This window comes from Cyanistes caeruleus, chromosome 3 (assembly GCF_971803275.1).
Source record: "Cyanistes caeruleus chromosome 3, bCyaCae1.hap1.1, whole genome shotgun sequence".
NCBI classification, from domain to species: domain Eukaryota; kingdom Metazoa; phylum Chordata; class Aves; order Passeriformes; family Paridae; genus Cyanistes; species Cyanistes caeruleus.
In genome coordinates this window covers 114,334,042-114,359,005 of record NC_141703.1, presented here as the reverse complement: position 1 = coordinate 114,359,005, position 24,964 = coordinate 114,334,042, and the positions used below count along the sequence as shown (strand labels likewise).

Below are 24,964 nucleotides of genomic sequence, written 5' to 3'. Positions count from 1 at the left end.
GGCCCCGGCAGGTCCCGCCGGCCCTCGGAATGGCTGAGCCTCGTTTTGCTTCCTTATAAGGCCCTTCTGCTCCCTGCTCCCGTGTCTGCTGCCGAGCTGGCATCGCCTGTCGGGAGAGCAAAACAATTCCAGCAGGCTGCCGGGACACCCTCCCAGCCAGCCCGGCCATCGTGCTCGGTTCCCCCCGCTTAGCTCCCAACTGCCCGAGCGGGAGGGATTCTGCCAGCACGCCCTGCCCCGGGGGAAGGAGGGCTTTACCCATCAGCTCGCCTGTCTCCCGAACAAGGGATGAGGCTTTTGCATCCCTCAGAGCAGCACTTCCAGCCCCTTCCCAGGGGCTGCTGTCTCAGAAGCACCACGTCCAACAAGAGTCCGGTGCAACAGCTCTAGCATGGAGCGTCTGACAGTGCAACTCCTCAGTGCACCTGGAAAACGAGGATGGAGATTCCTCTGCCTGAAATAAGGTTGTTAGGGAGGAAAGAAACACTATTAGCTGCACTTCATTGAATGAACTTCTCCCACTGCCTCTTCTGAGGCTCTTCCGAGGGTGTAAATGTGGTGGGGAGATACAGGGGGAAGAGGTAGAGCGGATCCCCCTTGGATCTGGATCTCCAGCTATAAATGACACATGCACAGGTATAAAGACCTCTGCATCTCCAGGAGGAGCCTTTGGACCCTGAGCCCCACCAGTACCATGTCCTAAGGCAGGAGATGTGCTCCATGGACATTTTTCCCCCTCCAGCCCCTGAGTGCCCAAGGAGTGACTCCGACCCACAGGAGAACCTTCTCCCTCTCTCCAGCCCCAGTTCCTTGCTCCAGGCACCACCTGGGGACACTCCAACCTTGGCCAAGGGGGCATCCAGGGACCTGAAGCCCCCCTGGGGCTGGCAGCCCATGGAGTGCGGGAGTGAGGAGTATGAGATCATGATTTTTGGAAGTCTGAAGTTCTCCCGGGTCCTGCTCCTGCAGACATTAAGTCATTTTCCTGAGGAAGTGCCGTATGACGTCGATCTGGTTACAGGAGTCGGGGTGGAGCCGGGAGCTCCAGCGAGACCACGGCAGAGGTGAGGAGCAGGAGAACCAGCACACCCCGTCCTGTCCCTCTGCCACTGGAATGATGCTCTGGGGATCCAAATTCAATACAAATCCTGGTACTTTGAGGCTTCAGATGCCCTAAAACATTCAGTTGAAAGCTTCCAGCCCTGGTTTTGATGGAAGAAATCTTTATCCACTTCAACGGAGAAATGCCTTTGACTTCCACGCAGTCAAATATCACAACAACCCTTGGAAATCAGGATTTGACACATTATATTTAATGAATAAGGAAAAATGAAAAAAAAAAAAATAAAAATCCATGTTTAATGGGATTTGTTACTGTTACCTTTAAAAATACCCCCTCAACTCTACCAAGAACAACAGAACCACTACAGCAGGGTGGGTTTTTCTCTCAACAGTTAAACTTCCTTCATTAAACCAGAATATGGTTGTTCATTCTCTTCCCAGGCCACAGCACAGGCACAAACCCAGTGATGCTGCTGGTGTACAGCAGCTCCTCTCAACCAACCACTGACAACACCAGCCCCTATCTGGGAGCACTCACCAGCCTGTAAAAGATGTAAAAATCTTTTCCATCTGTCTGTCAGCCTCAGAGCTGAGCAGGAGGCCCAGACTAACAGCTCCTTTCTAGTTAACAGGATTGGTGTGCTTTATTCCCCTCCCATAACAGGCTCCTCAGGACCATGTGCTGTGTGACACACCTCCTTCAGCAGGCAGATGATGAGATGTCCAAGGAAAAACTCTTCTCTTGTCTGGTTCATGCCTGTAAAAAACCCTTCAGGCAACCCAAAACCTATGAACCCCGCAATGCAGCGCACCCTGTTCCTGGTACCCGGCTGGTGTTATCAACAGTGCCCTCTAATCACCCTTCCCTCTGACTCACTGGCCTCCAAGGATAAAGATCCACTTTCTTTCCCAATAACAGCAAAGCCTTCCCCCAATAACTCCAGAGCCAATTGGGTAGGAAGCCTCAAGGATGTTTTTGTAAAGACAGAACACCAACAGTGTCCCAGTCTATAATTAGGCATCTGAGCAAGTTAAGAGGATACGTTCAAGGAAGAAAAGAGAATTTCATATGCACTGCTTTGTCCAAAAAAAGATTATGAAAGGCAGAGCAAAAACTATTTACCAGTCTTAGGGGGGAAATGAAGTACACTTCATTCAGTTAAAGCTGAAGCAGATGTTCAGTATTTGTGTCTGTGCCTGAAGACCTGCTGCATTACAGCTTCTACCCAATGTGAACATCTGGATCAGTCTGAAGAGTTGAGGGTGTACAAAGAGGGGAGGAAAACTCCACAATTCCTCTCCCAACTTAGCACCAAAAATACAATTTCACGTGAACAGATTTAACAGTCTTTCAAGAGCTCCTCTAAATGTTGCTTTTAGCTGGCAGTTCCCACACTGCTTAGTGAAGATGACTGAAATTACTGCAGTAACAAATAAAAACTTTTCTCTGATACAAAATCTAGTCCAGAGGGCTTCCTTACACAGTAAGCAGGACACCTTGCGTAACCAGGGGTTGCATGTTGGCCTCCACAAGCAGCAGCAGCTTGCAGAGAGCCACGCAAAAAAAGGGAGCAACACTCCCAAGCTGCCAAGGGCACTGGGAGATAGACCCAGTTCATTTCTTCTGGAAAAAGCCCATGATGGAGACCTGTTTGTTGGCTCTGTTGGCAGGAGCTGCCCCTTTCTTCAGGTTCTTCCTTTCTTCCTTTGGTTCTCTCTTTGTGGGCAGCACAGGCTGTTTGTGTGGAGCTGGTGCCTTGGGCTTGGGGAATTCATCCTCGCTGTCCGTGCAGGATTCGCTCTCGTAAACCTTCTCAGTCACTGGTGGGAAGAAGAGGGAAGGGAGCAGAGGATGATGATGATGGTTAAGCCATCTTTAAACCAAAGACCTTCCCATTGCAGCCTTCCCATTGCACTCCTGGAAAGGAACGTTTTGGGTTCAAGGAGCACATGTCAGACACAGGAATTAAGTCCATTAGGTTGGCTATTAGGGAAAATTCCTTCCCTAAAAGGGCTGTCCAGCCCTGGCACAGCTGCCCAGGGCAGTGGTGGAGTCCTCATCCCTGCAGGGATTTAAAAGCCATGCAGTGGGGCACTTGGGGACATGGGCCAGTGCTGCCCTGGCAGTGCTGGGGGAACAGCTGGAGTCAATGGCCTTAGAGGGCTTTTCCAACCACAGTGATCCTCAGATTCTAATTCATATGGCAAAGGCTGACAAGCAGCCATCAGAAAGTGATGAGTCTGAAGGAGATCAGAATCAGTGGTTTAGCATTAGACAATGGAACATCTACTTTATGGCTAAACTCCACTATTCTGACTTGGTCTGATTTCCACAGGGGCCAAAGCAATCAGATTGTCCAGAAATCCAGGCAAGACAACCTAGAGACATCTCCAAGCTGCCCTCACCAGCACATTGATTGGACAGTCAGGAAAGAGCAAAGCAGATGTCGCTCATCTCAAGGGGCACAAAACCTTTGGGGCAGCTTCTTTCCACAGAGGTGGCCAAGCAGGGCAAACATAAAGAAATCCTTTATAAAAAATCAACCCAAAGCCGTGTCTGCAGCCAGGGACTCTGCCTGAAGGGGATTGCCAGCTCACTGCTGTCAGCGTCCGGCGATGGAAAGCCCAGGGATATAAAACAACGCTCACGGAAATTACACTGGAGTCAGCTCCACTGATGAAAGCCACTGTCAGACCCCAGTACATGTTGTTATATCAGCTTTCCCAGCAGTGCTCTGGGATTCTTTTGGTAAGCCATTTTTCTTTAGCAACTGTATTCTTTTAAACAGATGTCTTAACTTCCCTTCTTCTGGGAAACTGGCTTTCACTTGTATTAATGCATCAAGTTAAATAAGGTTTCCTACGTCACCAGAGACTGGGAAGAGGAATGCTATGAAATCCTCCTGGGCAGCACTAGCAGAACCTCAAGCAGGGACTGCAAACCAAGCAATCTCCCTTCAGAGGCAACAGGCTTTCCAGGGTGCACCATCCACAGACCACTGGGTGAACTCAAAAACCTTATGCTGCTGTCAGCCCTGTCAGGAACCGCTGGGAACCCCCAAAGCATGCAGTTAACCCCCTCCAATTGCAGTAACACAGCTTAGATCAACTTTCTTTGGCTGCAATCTCAGCTGAACTTCAGAAGTCTGGATTTGCAGTACCTATGGGTGCACAGGTTACTGATGCCCCACTCACAGCCAGACTCACTAAATCAGAGTGGATCAAATGATGGGAGCTCTAAAATGCTGTAACACAAATTTCCCTCCAATGCACACATGGATATTCCAATCTCCAAGCCCACATGAGCCCTTTGAAGCTTTAGAAAGTGCAAGGTAGAAACACACAGACTTAAACCTCAATAATTCACCTTTACTGGAGCCTAAGAGCAGGCCCTCAATCCATGGATTTCTGTTGATGCCTAGGAATGTGTCTTGTCCTTAACTCCACACACACTTTAATTGCTCAATTTCCCTCAGGGCTAATCCTTAAATTACTTTTGCTTTTTGACACCAATTCCTTGCTGTTGCAGCTATTGTGAAAACTATCCCTTATAATTGTGAAGAAATATAAAGTACAGCCTCATACCAGGATATGTTAGGATTTAACACCTCTTAAAACCTAGTGTTGGTTTAAAAACAAAACAACAGCAGGAGAGGGGGAAAAAACCCCAGTATTTCAAAGAATAACTAAAATTTACATTAGCCTGGGAGATTTGCAAGTTATTTAGCCTTTGAATTATTAGGCCTGTGCATGGAAAGGGTGGGGAATGGAAGGGAGGAGAGAAACTGGACAATAACTAGACAGCAAGTCCTGCATAACAGGCTGGAGGATTTGTCGTAGAGAAAACAGCATCTCCTCCCCACCCAGTTCCCCAGTATCCCAGCTCCATCCCTCTCTCCATCCCACAGGATCTGTCTCCCAAGGGCACAACAGGGCCTTGCACTCCCTTTTCATAAATGCATATGAACTGTAAAGCTGGGAGTCTGGATTTTCCAAGGGATTATGAAACCCTGTGGGGGTGAAGGGCAGAGAAAGAAAGGCAATATTCCCAGGTGAACCTGGAGGAGATATTCCTGCAGTTTGGATGCAGAGTTTGTACAACTCAACTCCCTCTCTAAAGCTATTTTGTTCCATTTTCATTCTAAGTGTTTTAATGGCTCTATCTGGGATGGGAGGGCAAAACACCCCATAAGGTAACCAGCCAAAACTGTCAATAACTGTGCAAGGCCAATTCTTGGACAAGAATGCAGCACTTGGGATCTCAGTCCCAGTGCAGCCAGCTGCTGAGAGCTACAGCTTTGTGTTTCTTTAAAGGAGTTAATAGGAAACAGAAAATGCAGCTCTGCAGACAGGTGCAAACAGACACAGGCTGAGTCTGGGCCAGGCAGCTCCGGAACTGGGCCAGGAATGCCCGAGGCTCTCCATGTCCAGCACCACGACAGACCTGTACAACAGCACCACATCCTCGCCAGCACCAGCTGAGCTCCACTGGCATCTCCTCAGCCCAGTCAGGCTGGAGAATGAAAGCATCCCATACAATGGAGCTGACAACAGCATTACAAAGAACACATTCCACACTCCTAAGTGTTTAAAGCCGCAAAAAAAACCCCCAAAACCCACATTAACATAATCTGAACGTTTGCATCTCTACTTCAATGTCAGGACAAGGAGGAAACAAATACAGTGGTGTTACACAGCTTTCTCCAGGTCACAGGAGGAAGCAGAGTCCAGCTAGGCTGGAATTCAAAACCTCTGGCTCTCGGGACCTCTGCAGGGACTCTGTTGCCTTCTGAAAGCAGTCACGCTTATCAGAAACAGAAACCCTATGAAGTATTTAAGCCCCAACTTATTCCCTGTTTATCTGGGATACTGTAAATTCCTTTAACATATAATCAAGTTCTGCACAGCTCTGGATTTAGCCTCAAGATAAAAAAAAAACAAAAACAAAACACAACAAAGTTATCTCAGCCAGAATTTATCCCAAACCCTAAACCTCTTTCTCTACCATATTTAAAACCTTGCAGCTTAGGAGACGAGATTAAATGAAGGTGCTAATCATGATGACAGGAAGAAAGGGAAAAGAACTGAAGGAAAATCAGTGAATAATCAAAAAGGGTAAGGATTCAACTACAGCTCTGACTCCCTACCCAGGCCTTCAGCAGAGGCACAGTTACCTCAGTCTGGGAGCAGGAGTTCCAAGTGGGATAACTAAGTGATTTTGTGAACCTCTTTCAAAGCCTGGGAGAGGCTGGCCTGTTAAAATGGCCAATAAAGTGAGATGCAGTGAGTGTAGGGCACAGCCAGTCTTACCCATGCAGCCTTCCTCCTCATCAATAAACATCTTGGATTTCAGCACACGCTTCCGCTTCCTCTTCCTCCCTGCAGCTGACACCTGGAGGACATTGCAGCATTGATGAGAAACCAGGAGTTCATTTCTGGCAGCTAATCACCCTAATCTGCTCTCACCTCCGTGGATGCAGGCTCCAGTTCAGTTTTCAGAGCAGGTACAGGTGGTGGAGAAGGAGCTCCCACTTCCTCGGGTGTGGGAGACAGTGGGACACCTGCTGGGAAGAAGAACACCTTGATGGCACGTGGGTGTAACGCTACACACTGAGATTCCCGAAAGAAGGAGAGTGGGATGGGATGGGATGGGATGGGATGGGATGGGATGGGATGGGATGGGATGGGATGGGATAGGAGAAGTGTACAGGGGATTTTTGGTAAGACAAAAAAAGCAGTTCCACCAAGGGAAACTTTAAAACCAGGCACAGGAACTGTCAGGTTTTAGCTATACACTTCACTTACTTGTTAAAGAGAGTGACTGATTTGTTTAGAAATTAAAAGAGGCGGGGTGTAGTAAAACAGTTGTTGCTTCACTGGTGGCGTTACACATCCCAAACAATCCATGTTATTAGCATAACCCAAGAACAAAGTGCAATACACTATCACACATCCTAGAAGATTGTTAAGGGACATCTCAAACTTTAATTTGAAAAAAAAACAAAAACAAAACAAAACAAAACAAAAAAATCCCACAAAAATCCAAACCATTGCAAAAAAAGAAGCATATTCTCTCACTGTTTCATCTCCTTGCTCTCCTCTGGGTTCAACAGACTCCAGTCAATGCCAGAACTGATCAAAGCAGTCAAGGACACCCTCACACATTTGTACGGAGCAAAGTGAGCTCTGGAGCCTCTACCAGCAACGTCAAAGTGAGACAAGCAGGGCTTTAGACCAACGAGCAAGGCAGGGTCACCCTCCCGTGGGGCTGGCAGGGGGACAGAGCTCCAGGAGCTCCAAGTGAGAAACGCCGCCACACCAGCCCTGGGATGTGGGGGAGCAAACGCTCCTGTGACCTACTGCTTCAGCAGGACACGGATGTGGCTGGGGCCTGCCCGGCTCCTGCTCGCAGCCCTGCTGGCAGCCGGGATCCGGAGCTGTCCCGGGGGGTTAGGTCAGCGAGGAGTTACGGCGCTGCCGGGAGCGCGGCCAGCTGACCTCCGCAGGTTACCCAGGGCTCCAGCGCGGCTGCCAGCGCCAGGGAGAAATGGCATTCCTCGGCCTCCCGACTGCCGAGAGCGAGGCACGGGAATGCAAACAGGGTGGGATAACGCGCCTGGGCTTTCTCCTTGCTGCGGAGGGCCGGGGCTGGCAGCGCCGCAGGACAGAGCCAGACGGGCTCTGCTCCCAGCTGCAGGCGCTGGGGTGGCCGAGGGGCTGCAAGTGTTTATCCCAACACTCAGTGTTTATCCCAGCCTCACGCCAACCCCGGGCTGAGGCCTCCAGAGACTGCTCGGCCCCAAACCTGCGCTACCCCTGCCCAGCCTGGCCTCAGCCCTCTGAAAATATCTTCAGGAGAGGACAAGCTAAGAGGGCTGAAAGCCAGCCTGGTGAAAAGCCTCTGCCGTGCTCAAGCTGAAGGCATCGTGTGTGTGCCAGCTCCACTAGATTCCTTGGGGGAAATTCAGGCTTTTCTCAGCTTCCTTCAAAGAATTTCCCCAGCTTTTGGCAGGCAGAAGGCACCTTCTCCCCACGTCAGTGTTCAGAACTACTATCAAGCTTTTTTATTACTTTATTATCCTCTTCTAGCCAACACAGCCCTCTGACATGTGATAACTCCTGAGTCAACCGCTAGCTGCTGCCCACAGTTTGCTCAACAGCAACAGCTGCATGAAATGGATACAAGTTGGGCAACTGGATGGACCAAAGATGTAAATCCTGGCTTTGTTCGGTTTGCTCTGACCCTGCCTGGAAAAACTGTGAGAAGCTTTAGGGCTTCTGCTGTGGCTCTCCAAAACCCACTGAGTTTGTAGGTCACAGTGCCACTGAAATCACCCTCCAAAGTGGCTGTAAAACACTTGTCAACACTGCCAAACGCTGCCTGTGTTGGTACAGCTGAAGCTGCCAAACCTCCTGTCCTCTGTGGGCGCATTTGTGGAGTTTATCCTGGCACTGGAAGCAAAACAACCCGCAGTGACTAAGGAACCCTCATACCAATATAACTTTTTAATGAAAAATCATTTAAATGGAGAGGATTGTGCCTTATGCCCTCTCTGTATTTCCAGAGTGGTACAATGTGCTGATGCTGGTGTAAGGAGAGCTTATTTAGAGCTACATTTAGTACATCAAGAGCAGACTAATATAGAACTAGGCAGGAGACCTGGCCTGACAAGGAATTGCCCATAAGTGCTTCACATCAGCCATGCAGGCTGAGTTTCACACCCACAAAACCTTCCTAAGTGTGCCTGTCACTCCAGGCCCCATTTTGCTCACTGATGCTGTTGACTGAAATTGCCCCTGCTCTCTGCAGAAACCTGTTTTCAACCTTTCCAAGAACAGATGCTCTTGAAGTCCAGCTGCTGTGTATATACATATATGTATGTGTGTATATATATATATACACATATATATTGTTTTTTCCATCCAACTCACAGTCTTCTACTTCAATACAAAATATAATATTACCAGTTTGGTAACTAATTAGAAATATTCCAAACAATTCAAATATATCTTCATTCCTGGGCAAGCAGCAGGACCAAAGGCCTCTACCAGCAAGGATGGGCTGATTTCAAAACTCTCTCCTCAGAGCTAAACAACCTCAGCTTGTCAGTAGGGGATGATGAGGAAATGGAAAAACAAACATTTAAAGAAATAAATACAAAAGAGTGTGGGCATATATGTATATATATATATTTGATAGCCAAACAAGGAGCTTCATACTGGAATGTGACAGAATTAAGGCTGATCATGAAGAACAGCTTCTTGAGAGATTTATCATCCTGTGGAAGAGTCTAAGAAGTGATACATACCTGATGACAAAGATCATTTGAAATTATGTGGGCAGCAGGGAAACTATGAAAAGAGGCCCAGAGGTGGCATGGATACTGCAAAGATACCAACATCAGCCACCTCTCCCTGGCACTGCAGATTTTCCTGATGTCCCAGCTGGTGCCCATGTGTCAGCCACACTAAATGAGGAATCTGCTCTGGCTCTCCTGAGGGACTTCACCTCCTCACCAGTACACCCCATTTGCTGTTTCACCTTCTTTTACTGGACCTCTACACCAAACTGGTGGTTTCAATTACTCGTCCGTAAGGATCCCCAACCTCCTTTCCAGAGCAGCTTGCTGGATGACTGTTCCATTTAGCACATACTCCCAAGCTCAAATCCAATTTATTTCCCAGTTATCTATATTGAACGGCATTTGTCACCTCAGTTATCCAAATTCTTTGGGATCCAGGCCTGCTGTTCCTCATTATAAGCCCAAATCTTGCAATGTTCTGGGCACCCCACTCCTGTCACAGCCACCAAGGAGACGCAGAGTCGCATCGGATACGGCTCAACTGCTTTGCCTCCAACTTCCCTAGCATCTCCTTTCTTTTTGGATGTCTTGCTTCCAACACTATCTTCCAAACCCTTTCTATGAACAAACAGAATAAAGATACTAAAAATGACCCTGTGAGGAGAGGGAGGCCATTTGTGTTTCCTCCCCACACAAACTGGTTCTGACCAGCCCTATGGCTCTGGAAGGCACACTATCTTTCGCAAGAGATTTTGGGAACCTCCTTCCCACACATCAGTGGCACTGGCAGCACACTTGGTGAGGAGACAGCCAGGTCTGAGCTAAGCTAAAACAAAGACCGAATCTTTGTTTTGAGACATCTCAACCCTATGCCCAAGTGCTTGCAGCACAAAGATAACTGGAAAGCTCAGGATACAGCCATTTCCATGGCCTTTAGTCCTTCAAACTATTCCCTCAATCACTGACCAACAGATTTGCAGAGTAATGTTTTGGAAATCAGGCCCCTGACCCACATGCCTGATTGTTTACAGATCTTGTTACCTTCTTCATCACTGCTGTCAGACTGAAGTTGTTTGATTCTCTTCCTCTTTTTCTTGACACTTTCGGGATCTCTTTCGTCCTCGTCATCTGACCTATCTGCTCTCTTCATTTTACTGCCACAAAAATGAAAGGGGAAAAAAAAAAGGGAATGAACACCCATTATCTCTCATGTGTGCATGAAAGCATCACCTGCATCTGGATGAGCACATTCCTCATGGAAGGAAATCAAATGCCTCTTAAAAACATGAGCATTGCATACTCTGCACTCACTAGCCGAGCATAGGTGCACGAGCATTTCCAGGCCTCTCATCCCTCCCCGTATCCAGCTGTCCAGAACAAGGAGGATTTCTTTAGCCCCTCTGCATTTCAGCCCAGTACCTCACCTCGCTTGGCCACAGCAGCCTGGCAAGAGTGTGTTTCTGATCTTGTCTCTTTAGCTCAGGCTCCCAATGTCCCCAAAAGCATCACTCAGAAGCTCTTTTGACAGACTGCTTGCCACTGACTGACTATGAGGTAGTGTCTCAGAATCCTGGAGCCATTTTTAAAGACTACTGGAAAAATAAAATAGCTTCTTTCTTTTTAATGTTGGCGAGACGTGTCAGACGAACAAGCCTGGAGGCTAAAGGCCCACGTATCCTCAAAGAGCTGGGACAGCCCAAGTGGCCTTCCCAACTCCACGCTGCCAATACCTCCAGGCCCTTGGCTTCTTGGACAAGGCTATCAATGAGACAAGCAGTTAGTGCTAACTGCGATGGTGGGCTGGGTGGTGTGCTTACCTATTCAGTTAGAAATGGATTGAGACCACCAATTAATTACTCATAGGCCACCAGAGAGCCATCAGACTGTAGCGATTCTTTGTCGGTTTGGGTTGGATTAAACACAAAGGGCTGAACTTAAAATTAACTTGGAGCCTCAGCCCAAAGTAAACCAGTGGCATTGAAAGCAGCCGTACATGAGCTATGGAGATCAACAAGCACAACTTTGTGCTGCAAGTTGTGTACATACAAGCTTGGGAACATCCCACCTTCCCTGCAGGACAGGTGCTCCTGCCAGCCCTCCCCAAGCTGCCTGCGGGGTCTCTCCCCTGGCTGCTCACAGTGGGAGGTTGTCTCATGGAAAGTCATCCCTTCCCACTGAGGACAACCTGGGCCGTGTCCCGTCCAATATGCAATGGCACTAATGGCCCTGAGGCACCTACAGCAGCAAATGGAAAAGGAACACCAGGAAAAAATCCTGAGAGATAATTTTAGTCATGTTTAACACAATTTAGTAGATGGAAACAGGAGGTGAGCCAGCATTGTATGACCAGCCAGCTCCATGCAGGCTGTCCCCAGACAGGTTCACAGGGACCCCGAAAGGCACGACCCACCTTTTCTTGTCCTTTTGCTGAATTCTAGCAGACTCTGTTTTCTTCCCAGGTTTCTCTGCTGCAGTATTAGGAGATGACTCTGGTTCTGCTACAGCAACTGAAGGCCTCACTGCTTCTTTCTCCTCCTTTGGCTGCTCAGGCACAGAGTTGGCTTTGAGTTTATCTGTGAATAAACCATTCAAAAAGAACAAACACTGGGCATTCAGTCTGAATGACAACTTACAACGCAGCTGGCTAGCTCTGTGCACCAAGAATACAGACAACACTACCCATCATGTATTTAGGGATCCAGATTGGCCAAGCTGCAACAGACATGGGAGAAAGAAGGGCATGCTAAATTTCCAGGTGATTTTCCATGTTTCTGCTGTTCCTGATCTCAGGCCACGTGTTCTGCAGCAGTTAAAACTCTGTGGAAGAGGACTGGGAGGCACTGGCAGGAGATCATCCGTGGGATCATGTTGGAGTCAGAGGTACAGAGAGTGTGCCCTTATCTCTGATATCTGTCTCTGACATCCAAGAAAGCACTGAATTTCATATAACATCCTGAAAACAACTGTTAAAGTTAAATAGAAAAGCTAGGAATGTAAGTGTGTAAATTAGAAAGCTTTCTTAAGTCACTGGGTGAAAAAGTTAAAGTAGTTTAGAGAACAGAAGACAAGATGGAGGATTTAGGGTGTTGTCTCTTGTCCTTCTTTCTTCATCTTCTTCTTCTAGAGGTTTTTGGGTAGTAGTAGGTGATTGGACAGAAGATGCTGCAGTGCAGCACTCAGGTGTTGGGTCATTAAGAAAAATAATTTAGTTGGCATCTGTTAATTGGGTAAATGGACATATAAAAGACCTTGAAGAAGATCTTTGTCAGCCATTTTGTGCCTCTCTATCTTAGTGCACGTAGCTCCTTGTACCTTGTATACATGTAATGCTGATAAGAGAAGAATAAACGACCAAGACCGAACAAGAGAAAACTGCCTCCCTCTCATCAATTTCAGTTCAAGGAGAGAAAGAACCCAACCTTGAGTGTCCAATAGAGACAGGGTCAGAGGCTGCTGGCAGGGCCACAACATCGTGCCAATGCCTTTCTGGGAGTTCTGGGAAAACAGGCTGCCTGCTTCCCTGGGCAAGGGCAAACGGCACTGGAACGACAGCTCTCTTATTTATGATCAACAGCAGAAAGCCCAAGGACCCCACTGTTGTTAACTCAGGACTTTCTGGCAATGGTGGAACCTTTGATGCACGTAGGGAATAAATCTTACTCCTGGAATCCCAGCCTCTCTTCCATACATATAATCATTTCCAGTTCTGCTCAGCTTGCTCCTTCTCTGCAGCCACCTCACAAGTTTCCTCGATGTGACAGGACTCAGCAGAGAAGAGCGCCCATTGGAAATGATGGAAACACATCCACAGAGCCTCCCCCATCACTACTGGGTCATGGGGAATGTCACTTTGGATTTTCAGCACATCAGCTTTGGTCTAGGGCTCTTCTCAGACCTGTAGAATTTACTCCAGTTAATTGCAGTGACTGTCCTTAGGCTGAGAGCGTCCTCAGCTCCCTCAGTCTCACCAAAACAGGGACTCAAAGAGTCCCAGCAGGGCTGTGCCTTCTCTGCTCAGTGCTGGAACTGTCCCCTGCAAACTTTGACAGATGTCTGTTAGAAAGTGAACTTTGCTGTTTACTCTCTTCCAAAATTCTTTGAAGCCTCTTGCACTCACTGCTATAAGGGAATCTTTGAAGAAGGTCCCACAGTCCTTTTCCAATATTCCAGTATTTAAAAGCTTCAGCATAGTTTCTTTAGACTTGGATAATTCAGACTGCAGAGGTCATCTAGTCCAAGGCACCTAGTCTAAACCTCTGCTCAAAGAGAAAGGCCACCCCTCATTTTTATTCTCCATTTATCAGTCCTTCAGTTTTTAAGAAAGAAATTAACCCTAAAACTAACGATGGGCTCCTCAGTGCTGTGTGATGAAAAGCAAGCACCATTAACATGCCCTGCAAAACAGGTTTTGGCAAACATCTCACCAATAGCTGATCTTCCAGCCAGGAGAACTCACTTTAAATCAGATTTCTTCTGCACTAAAAATCCTTCCTGGGTTAGTCTGCTCAAATATGTCATTTTAATTGATCTCCCTCCAGCAAGCTTTTTGTCTGAAAAATTCCACTGAAAACTCTTAATTTCTGCTTTAAAAGCTGTGTGCAAAAACATTAACCCCTTTGAGTGCAAAAGAGCAGAAGAAAGTATGGAAAACTATAAGGAAAAAGGGGATATAAAGAAAATCCAGTGTGGAGGAAGAGCTCTGCTCCTTTCTGTATGCCTCCCATCACGGCTCTAGTACAAAACACTTGATTGTACTGAATATTTTTTAATTTCTACCCAGCTTGAATAAAATACAATTTAAAAGAATATAAGAGAGACTTCAAATAATCCTCAGATTTGGGGTTTTGTTTGTTTGTTTTTAACTACAACAGGCTATTCCCTGACTATGCTGGCCTCTGGAAACAGAGGAGCACTTACTCATAGCAGCTTTTCCAAAGAAGTTGTTCATGATGTTGTTCTTAATTGGTGGCTTGCTGCTTGCTGCAGACACCTGGAAGCAAAGAGAGGAATAAGCACAGGAATTGCTCCCGGCCCTCAAGATGCACAGCTCTGCTTCTGGACAAGCAAAATAAAGTGTTCCCACTGCCTTAGATTTCAGCAGATTTAGCAAATTCTCTGTTTTGGAGAATCTGAAGATACTCACTAGGCACCATGTGCATCAAAGGGGCCAGAGTAAGTTACTAAAGACTCCTTAGCCAGGCCTTCAGATCTGACTGGGGCATGTTCCCATTTGATGGCTGACAGTGTTACTGAAATAAGTGCTGGGGACTAGGGTCAGCTCCCAGGAGCTAACTGTTCTTTTTGCAAGCCATCTCAACTGAGATGTCAGCTCAACTCACTGCAGCTGACAGAGGAAAGAACAGAGACTGGCTGAACCAGGAAGGCTTTTTCCTGCTCCTCTGGCACCTAGGCTGTTTGCAAGGAAGTATCACTGCTCTGTTGCACCAATGCAACCACCAGAGTGAGAAATCACACACCCACCCACCCACACCACCTAGGAAAGTGCAGCCTTCTAATCCAACTTATTTTCATGCAAATAAAAGGCAACCAGACACTTAAGTTCCCAAAACACGCACACTTCACCAGTTCTAAACTTCCTTTAAAAATCAGAAAAAGGAACCGAAGCATACTCAGTTGTTATAAAAAGGCTAAGCCATCCCCAGGGAGTGTTACCATTTTAACACCCATTTTTCTGGCCACATTGCTTTAAAAACAATTATACTAATTAAAATGAAAGCATAATCCTGTCCTGGAAAAACAGCAGTCCAGAAGATAAACAATTTAGTCTTGCACAGATCAAGCTCTGAAACTTCCCTCACCGACCAAATTTAAACACCTTGATACTTTTAAGATCTGGGTTTCTCACGTTTCACTTACTGCTCAAAACAAATCCTTTTAAGCACAATGGAGAGAGCAAGATCCTCAGCTGGTGTGTATATTGGGATAGAAGAAGACAACGGAACAATTGTCTCCATAAAGCAGCTATGCCGGAGATCCGGCTCTTTGGGGAACGCCAAAGTTACGGCAAAAACACTTTTGTGGAGAGATCAAGAGCGTGGCACGAAGCGGTTTTGCCCCAGGAGACTGCACACAGTTAAACACTTACAAAGGATCACTGAGCACTCCCAGTGGGACATGGGCTTAGCAGGAGAAGCGGTGCAGGGGTGGTGGAGGTCACCGAGGGGGTGTGCGAGCGGATAAAGCCACGGAGCCGGGGGGTCTGAGGTAACTTACACCTGGGGCCTCCTTGGCCTCCGCTTTGGCCTCCTTCGGTGTGCTCTGGGGTTTGGCCGCTGCTTTGGCCGCAAACATGCCCATGATCCCTCTGTGCTGCTGGGGGGCGGGCTTGGCAGCCGGGGGCCCGTGGCCATTGACCACGCCGGCAGCATCGGGGTCCCTCTGGCCCTGGGCGCTCTGCGCGGGCGCCGGCGCTCGGGGAGCGTCAGGCGGCGTCCTGGGCACAGCGGCAGCACAGCGGATGGCACTGAACCTGTGTGATGGAGTGAAAAATCCCATTAGCCTTTTCAACTCTGCTGCCTGCACCTCGCCCTCCCCCCCTCCTGGAGCACCGCTGCTCCTCCGGCCCGCGTTCTCCTGTTATGGAAAAAGGAGCAATTTAATGTGTGCATGGGACAAGAAAGAAAGGCTGGCACAGAGCAAGAGACCTCTGATGAAAAGATCAGCTGAACCTGTCAGCAAGAGCCACAGTATTTGCATGTTAAACGAGCTGTGCGGCTTTCCTGGGGGGAAAAGGGCCTGCTCCACACTCAGGCTGGACAGGCAGCAGGCTGCATTTTATTCCAAAACGGGTTACACTCTCTAAAGCCTGTGGCAGAGGTTGTATGGCTGTGTGAGGATCTAAAACCTTCACAGCTTTCTGATGCTCTGAAAAAGCCCACAGCTGCTGCAACAAGCAGCCACACTGGGCCAGGTAAGCAAATCTCAGCTGAAAGTGAACAATTGAAATGGCTCAGAAAATATCCGTGACATTGCGATTTAACTATACAAAGTCATTTCCATGTAATCCCCGAGACTGAGAAGCAGCTTGGCTTATAATGGTCTGAAACTTGATTGTTTGAGGATGTGGAGATACAAGAACTAAATGATGTGCTCGCAGTTACAGCACAACTCACTGACAGTCAGGAATAGCGGCTCCCAAAAATAGCTGAACTCTGCTCCCCACTGTGCAAATCACAGGCGACGCTTTCCAGATTTCCCACAGAAATGTCACAAAAGAGCCCAGACTCACGCCTCCCGGCCCACTGAATTACACAGCATATTTTTATTTGCCTAAGAAATAAAGCAGCCTTTTGCCAGTTTGTTTCTGTGCCTCAGCATTAACTGCTCACGTGCACAGTCCGCTCCTACTCCCATCAGGATGTGTATTAACAAAACAACACCATCTCCACAGCATTCTGAGGCTGCAGCAGCAACCTCTTGACATTCAAACCTTTAAAGGAAGGAAAGCAGACACTGAAGAAAAATAATCTTGCTCTCCTTTATACTTTCAATCTGTTTTTAACATGGTTAATACAGCTCTCAGAGCAGCTTGAGCTCCTACTCTAAACACCACCAACCCTCCAATATATAATATTGTCACAAATAATATTGTCAACAGTTGGGTTGACTGTGCTCAGCTAAACTTCCCACATTCCAAGTCAGCTTGCCTTGATGCTGCTGTGTGACTATAACTTTATGGGCTCAACCTAAAATTCACTAAATAATCACTGAAAAAATAGGCAATACTTGGAGTATGCTCTGCAAACAAGGAGCTGCTTCTGCTTGGGAAGCTGGCAATTGCAACAGGCATTAAACCCAGACATTGGTATTAGTTTGTACATCTAACCATGCACTGTCTTCAGGCAAAGCAGGTCCCGTAGAAACACAGAAGAGAATAAAGATCCTTGTCCTGGAGCTGTGAAATATCTGGACAGACAGGGAGGTTCTGTTTGCTACAAACCTCACATAATTAAACCTCTGGCTTTTGCAGGTCCTGCAGGAATCTTTTCCCAAGTGTCAAAGACTCTCCATGCAGATGGCAAGAGAGAGGGAATGTGATCAATTTGTATTTACCTCAGCCAGGTCACAAACGAAGAAGGTGCAATTCTTCTTAGTTTGCTTGGGAAATCCTGCTTCAAAACTGGATTTACACACAGACTTCAAAGATAGAACTTGGATTATCTAAACCTTCAGGATGTTTAAATCCCAAAGGATACAAGTATCCCTAAGGCACAAGTACCACCACACTGGGGTGCCTAAGAGTAAACAGAGGGGAAGAAAACAAACTGTGGCTGCAGTTGCCTTCCTAAGAGAAAACAGAAGGGAACTACAGCCACACCCAGGGCACGTGGCTCCACTGAGGAGGGATTATCCAGCACCTTCCAGGGCATCCACACTCATGCCCCAAACACACAGCTTCTATTTTCTCTGCCACTCTCTGGTCAACACTTTGGATACAACCACGTTTCTCCTTTCAAATTCTATACTCTTCCTATGACACACCCTTCAGGCATCCCCCTTTAAACCAGATTGGTCATGGCACTGTGCATCCCCATGACTTCAAGCTGAAACTGTTGTGGTGGGAACGACACACAGATTAAAAGCTGCAGCTGCCAGGTGCTGCTCAGGAGAGAGACAGTGACTCCTGGAGACTGCAGTCCCTCCCAGTTCTTTTCCAGCTCTACCATGAAGGACACTCGTGCTGCCTGGACTGTTTTGTGTGCTTCTCCTACATCTCAGGGATCACAACCTATTCTGAACTCCAGTGAAACCACACAGATCAAAGCCCAACTCCTGGAGAAGGAGTTCCTCTGAGACATCTCCAGAGAAGTAGATGAGTCCAGAAGATGAAAACACAGTTTCATAAAACAGAAAGCAAACTCCTGCAAATGCTTTGCTGAGCACATCATTCATGGTTTTATCAGCCTGTTTTGATTTTCTCTTCCTGTCTGGCTGAGAACTGGATTAAAATGGTCATGATTAAGTGTGGCCTGGAAAAGAGAAACGTTTCCAGCCATCAGACAAGCAAGGTACTGGAACAGTCTCCTTGCTGGAGTAAGGACCAAGTGAACCAACTGTGAGCTCAGTTTAAAAACCATCACACAATGTGCTCTTTGGGCCCTGGTCTGGCAGGATTTTGAGGATATCTTTTCCTCGCTTTTTAAAAATCCAGGCCTATCTAGTAAGCACTGAAGTGCAACACCAGTCTGGAAGTGCTTTGGAAGGGAAAGGGAGCCTGGACTCACTTGCTGCAGTGCTGCAGGTTTGTTTTGACGATGTCGTAGTCGGTGTTGTAGAGGGGGGAGCTGTCCTTGAGCAGGGCCTTCTGAATGCTGTACACGTGCACACTGGCAATTGTGGACAGCTTAGATTTCATTGCTGAGGAAAAAGAGGGGAAAAAAAGCTCTCTGTTAGCACACCCTTTAGGATGCAGAAAGACTGACAGACTACTTGACAGCAAAACTTGAATATAAAAAAGTCTAACCACACCTTCTCCCATCACTCACTGATGAAGAACTCAAGGTACCAAACTCCACAAGCCTGTCATGTTTTCCACTACACACTCCTGGTTCTTGCTCAACTGACTTACGAGTGATCTCTCTGTGTTTACCTTCAGAGCACCCAGTGTTTGGGATCCAGAGTATCTGAGTGAGTACCTAAAGCTGAGGCAGAAGGTAGCTGGTCATTGCTTTCTGCCACTGGGGCTGTGTCCAGCCCCACAGTGTCACCCCCACCAGTCTGCTGGAATCAAAACTTTATCTTTCCTATGCTACTTAGACTGCAACCCCCCCTGAGACAAGGGTTGGTTTTTAGGAATTCTTTGTTCATTGCTTATATTGTGCTTTCCACAGAGTCCTGGTCTGAGGCTGAGCTTCTAGGCACTGTAAAAATACACACAGTAATCATTTCTTGGGGCCAGTCCTAGATTATGCAGCCCTATTCCCATCAAAAATCTCAGTCTCTTCCAAATATAAGTCATACCTTTGGCCTGCCTTCCAATACAAAAACCATGAGCAACCCTTTCCTCCACAGCAAACACAAGAGTGTTACGCAGCACACATAACTCAACAAACATGACAGAGTAGTTGCACTGCCTGACAATCTCCTACCCCGAGGAAAACAGCCTGAGCTAGAAATCCGCTTCAGATTTCCAACAACGCAAGCCTTTCAAACAAACTGAGGTCATTAGCACAGATCCTTAAGGTCACAAATACCACAGTGTGTTCTCAAGTGCCAAAGACGTTATTTGGAAGTGATGAAGAGCCCAAAGTTGTGTTTCAGTTCTGTGTGTAAGATTTCATCAGCAGGACCAGAGCTGGGAAGACGGTGAGACAATGGACAGTGCAGGGAGCAGTGTCGCAATGGGGGTTTTTTCACCTTTCACTCACAAAATTGAGGTAAATGTCCCATGAGAACGTTTTAACACCCACGGGACTTGGGACAATGACTGCAATTGCATTGAACCAATAACCAGAATTACCAGTTTCAGCATTCTTGGGGGCCTGAAGGCTCCCAATTGTTGTGAGACACTGTGGTGCATTGTTGTCTCCCTGCTGTCAGTAGCAGGGAGGTGGAAAAGAATCACTGAATCACTGACAAAATGTTCAGAATTTAAAAAAAAAAAAAATCAGGCTCAAATCACAAGCCTGAAGGTATTCAGCTGTTGGCTCAGATACTCCAAATTCTGAGAAACAGCTGGTACAAAAAGTACACACCTGACCCCGAGAGCCTGGCTGGGCATTTACGTGCAGATGGCAAGTTCTGAGCTTTGCTCATTTTGCTGTTCTTTCAAAGCAAAAAGTTAAAGCCACATGACTTTCCCGGTCTGCTTACCTTCAAGTTTATCCTCCCTCACTACTGCAACCTTGTGGCACTGGAAAAAGAGAAACACAATCTTAAAATCTTGTATTTTCAGTTATTAAATAAGAAAGTCTAATGATTATTGTAGCACAGAACACTGCCAACGCCTTTGAACACTCATCACTTTTTAAAGCCCTGTCATCCTACTTTCCAGTTGCACAGATATCCCTGAAGAAAGCCTCTATCCTCTGCCATTCCTGACTCTGGGAGATGAGACACAGATGAAACAGAGCCCCAACAGTGGTGCAGCAGAAGCAAAGCAAGCGGGCAGGGGCTGGAGCCCTGCCCCAGGAGCCCCTGGACCGCCTGGGCACGTGAACGCGGCAGTCTGCAGCCCACACACGGCACCAGGGAAGCAAAACACCAGGAAAAATGAGGCATTAATTTAAAAACCAGGAATGAGTGTTTCTGGAAATGTGCTCTCTGGCCAGTCTTCAAGGTCTATACCTGCTCCAGGACATTTAATGGGCTATGGGTAATATTGGGAGGATCCAGAGAGACAGACCGAAAACCCCACCACTAATTCTGTATTAAACGGATACCATGGACCTGGTCTGAAATCAGGGAAAATCCTGTTAAATTCAGGCTCTAAACATGACACTGCCTGCACAACTTTAATTAAATACGTCCCACTATACAGAACTAATGCAATAAATAATTACCTTCCATTTCAGGCAGATTTGGAGATTAAAAGACAATATTCCATCTATGTGAAACAGTTTATTATTCAGGAAAACAAAAAAAAAGTTAGTGTTTTTTTCCAATCTACAAATAAAAGCCAGGACACCTTGAGATTTACTACTCCTAAAAGAAGACCAGATCATATAGTAATAGATACTTGTGTATTTAAAAACACTTGGTGGGATGTCAAAGGCATTTAGTGTTTGGTTCTTAAATTTGTCTGTGGGAAAAGGGGAACAGAATTTCCCATTTTCTTCTAAAATCCTCTGGGGTATCTGCTTGAAGTTTTAGATGACATTCCTGAAAATCTGACAAGCAGCAATGAGGAAAAATAAATCAATTAAGCAGAAATTCCTTTGCTTAATGAGATGAAGAACTTTAAATATAAAATACTGTAAATTAGTTTATGTTTCTTCTGTTTACCAGGATTAAAAATTTGCTTTAATTAGGCAGCAAAAGAGCAAGTGGCAAGAAAACAAAGGCAGGTAGAATAAATAAAGATTTGCAGTCTGGGCCCTCAGTGTAAAAAGCAGCAAGGAAAGAGTGTGCAGTGTCGAGGAGCAGCATTGGAGAGGGATTTGCATCCCTTTCCTTCAGGAGGGCTGCAGCTGGATCCACAGCATTCCGGCTACACCTACTGCCAGCAGGCAGCAGTGCAGGGCTCCCACAGCTCTCCCTGCCTGTGCCAAGGGATCAGAATGACTTGAACTTTAAAGTCCTTCCTAACCTAAACCAGCCAGTGATACTGTAATCTTATTTTAAAATTACACTAGCTGCTAAGACAGAGTTACAAAATAATTATTTGTTCCTATGTCAGAAGTCACCTGTTTGTTTCAAATACATTAAATATAACAGTACTGGTTGACAATCCCTTGGCCAGTTTTATTGAGCCAAGGGACTCGTTATTTCCAAAAGAAATGAGGGAAAAACCTGTTAAGCTTGGGCTATAAAACGTGACACTACTCATGCAACTTTAAATACATATATTCCATCACACAGAACTAATGCAATAAATAATACCCTTCCAATTCAGGCAGATTTGGAGACTGACAGCATATTTCATGCGTGTGAACCAGTTTATTGTTTAGGAGAAAAAAAAAAAAAAAAGGTTTGTTGGTTTTTTTCCCAAACTACAAATGAAAGCCAGGACACCTTGAGATTTTCTATTCCTAAAAGAAGACTGGATCATATTGTAATAGATATTTGTGTATTTAAAAACCCTTAGTGGGATGTCAAAGGCATTTAGTGTTTGGTTCTTAAATTTGTGGGCAAGGGGGAGCAGATATTGAATTTTCTCATCTTCTTTTAAACACCTCTGGGGTATCTGCCTGAAGTTTTAGTTGATATTCCTGAAAATCTGACAAGCTTAATGCATTAAGCAGCAATTCCTTTGCTTAATAAGCAGAAGCACTTTAAATATAAAATACTGTTAATAAACTAATGTTTCTTTTGTTTACCAGGATTAGGAAGGTGGTTTAATTAACAATACAACTTCAAAACTGTTCAAGACAAACTTCAACTGTACGTTTGCTGTTCTATTTGCTATTATTCCATGCTACATGAGTCCCAGGCTCCCTCCAAACACCCCTCAGACACTTCCATGCCACAGCAGATCCTGGGACGTGGATCAGCTCATCTCAGAAGGGCCCCTCCACAAGGCTTTGTCATCTTTGCTGCCCAACAAGAGCAGAGGATGAGATGAGGGGTAGTGGGATCTAAGTTGATCAGTTGAGAACCCTGGGGGGTTATTCAGCACTGTGTTCCCAAAGTGTGACCAGCTGATCTTCCCTGCCCTCTGTGTGCACGCTGGGACAGACACTGACCTTTATTCTGTCCCTGTCCAGGAGCCCTAGCACACTGCAGCTCCTGCTGCAAAAAGAGCCAGCTCAGCTTTTGGCCCCATGATCACAAGACAAAGCAGAAGAGTCACCACAATAAAGGGCTCACAGACACCTGTGAGAAGTGAAACACTCACAACGTGGCCATTCTGGAGGAGGTTTCCTGCTACTAGGTAGGTGACGTGGAGCTGAGCTCCTGAGTTCTCCTTCCGTTTCCTCTCCACATAATCATAGAGCATTCTGCACAAAAGAAACCAGTGTTAGCAACCAGAAAGGAAAGAGCCTGCAGCCCCCCTCCCAAGGAGCCCAAGCTGCAAACCAAGAGGAAAGCCTGCCTGATGTGGACACTTGTCACACAAGCACAGTTGTTTTCCCCAGGATTAATTTAATCTTTCTGAGACCCTCGCTCCTCTGCCACTGTGAAGAACCCCAGTACAACAGCTACAGAAATCAAAGGGTAAATACATTTAATAGGGGGTCTCACAGCCCCTGGGCAGCTTGTTCCAAAGCCTCCCCTCCAGAAAGGCATTTCTGAAGCCCCTGAGAGAGGAACTGGAGACTTTTTGGTGCCATCATTGCCCAGTAAGCCTGGCACATAGCCAGGCACACAGAGTAACACAACTGGCTGTGCCTGAGAAGACAGGCAGGGTTTTTAAATATTTCCAGAGGAATCATTTTAATATGCTCGCTATGATGATGGAAACAGGAATTAACATGGAATTAACAGGAGTTAACCAGGCTCTGGGGGATGCAGTGACACCTACTGTTTAGCCAGGTTGACGTGGACACCCAGGGTGTAGCTCAGCCATTTGTATGTCACCTGGAAAAGGGAAAAAACCCAACAAACCATTTCAATAAGAAAACCTCGACCTCTCAGTTGGATAAATCTCCCACCTTTGGCTTTTGGTCAATTGAATTCTTTAGACAGCCCCCTTCTTTCCAAGAAGCCCACAGCAAAAGTGAGAGCAGGTGGACACCCATGCTTCAGTAAGTGCACTGAATTCCTGAGACCTGTCCCAAAAGCTGGGGAGGGAATTTCTGCCCCTCTCCTGTCCCAGGGACACGGGGATCTCCAGCTACACCAGTGTGCAGGGTCTCAGGGCTGGAATCCCAACCCTGCTCTGCCTTGCTGTGTCATTTTGACCAGGTACACCTTTGACACCGGTTCCTCCTCCTGCTCTGCCCTTTTAAACCAAGCCCCAGGCTCTGGGCTGAAAACACAGTTTTCAGTTGAATTGTTTGTCTAGATTTTTCTTGGAATAAGCTACAAACCCACAGGCTGCTCTTGTTTACGTTGTCAGAAAAGTTGTGCCAACTTTGCTGCACCATTTTCTACGCAAAGCCATTTTATTTTATTTTATTTTATTTTATTTTATTTTATTTTATTTTATTTTAATTTTTCCAAATAAAATTTCGAAATAAAACTGGAAAGAAACAGACCCACGCAGAAAGCCATCAGCTTTCTGAACTGCCTTCAAAACAATTAAGGGGGGAAGAGAGGAGGAAGAGAGGGGAGAGTAAAGAAGGAAGCGGGGAGGAAGAGGAAGGAGGAAGGGAAAAGGAGGAAGATGGGAAAAGGAGGAAGAAAAGGGGAAGAAGAGAAGGGAGAAGAACGGTAAAGAGGGGAGAAGGAGAAGGGAAGGGGAAGGAGAGAGGAGAGAGTAGGAAAGAGGGCAGCAGAAGACAGAGGGCGGGAAAGGAGGAAGGAGCGGAAGGAGAAGGAAGAGGGGGCAGGGAAGGAAGGGAGTAGAAGGAGGAGAAGGGAGGGCGAGGGAAGGAGAAGGCGCCGCGGGACTCACGACGCGGTTGTGGTCGGTGACGAACTCGTCGATGTTCTCCAGGTACAGCTCGTCCGCCATGGCCGCGCCGGGCCCGCGCTTCCCGCGCGCCCCCGCCATGGCAACGGCCCCGCCGGCGACGGCGGCCGCGCGGGGACACGGGGCAGAGCGCGAAGGGCGGACGGGCGGCAGGCCCGGCGGGGCCCGGCGGCCTCAGCGCTTCATGGCTCCTGCGCTGCTGCCAGGAACGTCTCTCCTACGAGCCCCAGGGACCTCCCGGAGCCGCTGCTCCCCGCTGCAGCGCGTTCCCGGCACGGAGCTGCTGTGTGGAGACACCACGGGAACGAGCACTGCCCGTGGCGCTGCGCTTCTCCCTCTTAGTGCCGGCTGCGTGGAGCGCACCTGGCTCCCACCTGCAAACCCGCCCTGTCGGCCTTCCCCT

The 24,964-nt window shown here is 47.1% G+C and overlaps 1 protein-coding gene across 2 annotated transcripts; it reads right to left on the bottom strand.

The window, feature by feature from the left end:
• Window positions 1-1,291: 1,291 nt before the first annotated feature.
• POLD3 (DNA polymerase delta 3, accessory subunit) lies at window positions 1,292-24,964 on the bottom strand. 2 transcript variants are annotated; one of them, XM_023945623.2, is made up of 12 exons: window positions 24,544-24,964; window positions 23,509-23,564; window positions 22,882-22,984; window positions 20,199-20,238; window positions 18,611-18,743; window positions 15,600-15,855; window positions 14,283-14,355; window positions 11,776-11,938; window positions 10,407-10,519; window positions 6,529-6,626; window positions 6,373-6,454; window positions 1,292-2,883 (listed from the first exon to the last, which is right to left on the bottom strand). In XM_023945623.2, the coding sequence occupies exons 1-12, from the start codon at window positions 24,640-24,642 to the stop codon at window positions 2,678-2,680; spliced, it is 1,422 nt and encodes a 473-aa protein (XP_023801391.2). In that variant the 5' UTR covers window positions 24,643-24,964; the 3' UTR covers window positions 1,292-2,677. The 2 variants fall into 2 exon arrangements, with proteins under 2 accessions (XP_023801391.2, XP_023801395.2); XM_023945627.2 differs by having other exon boundaries at window positions 6,529-6,623; window positions 24,544-24,682.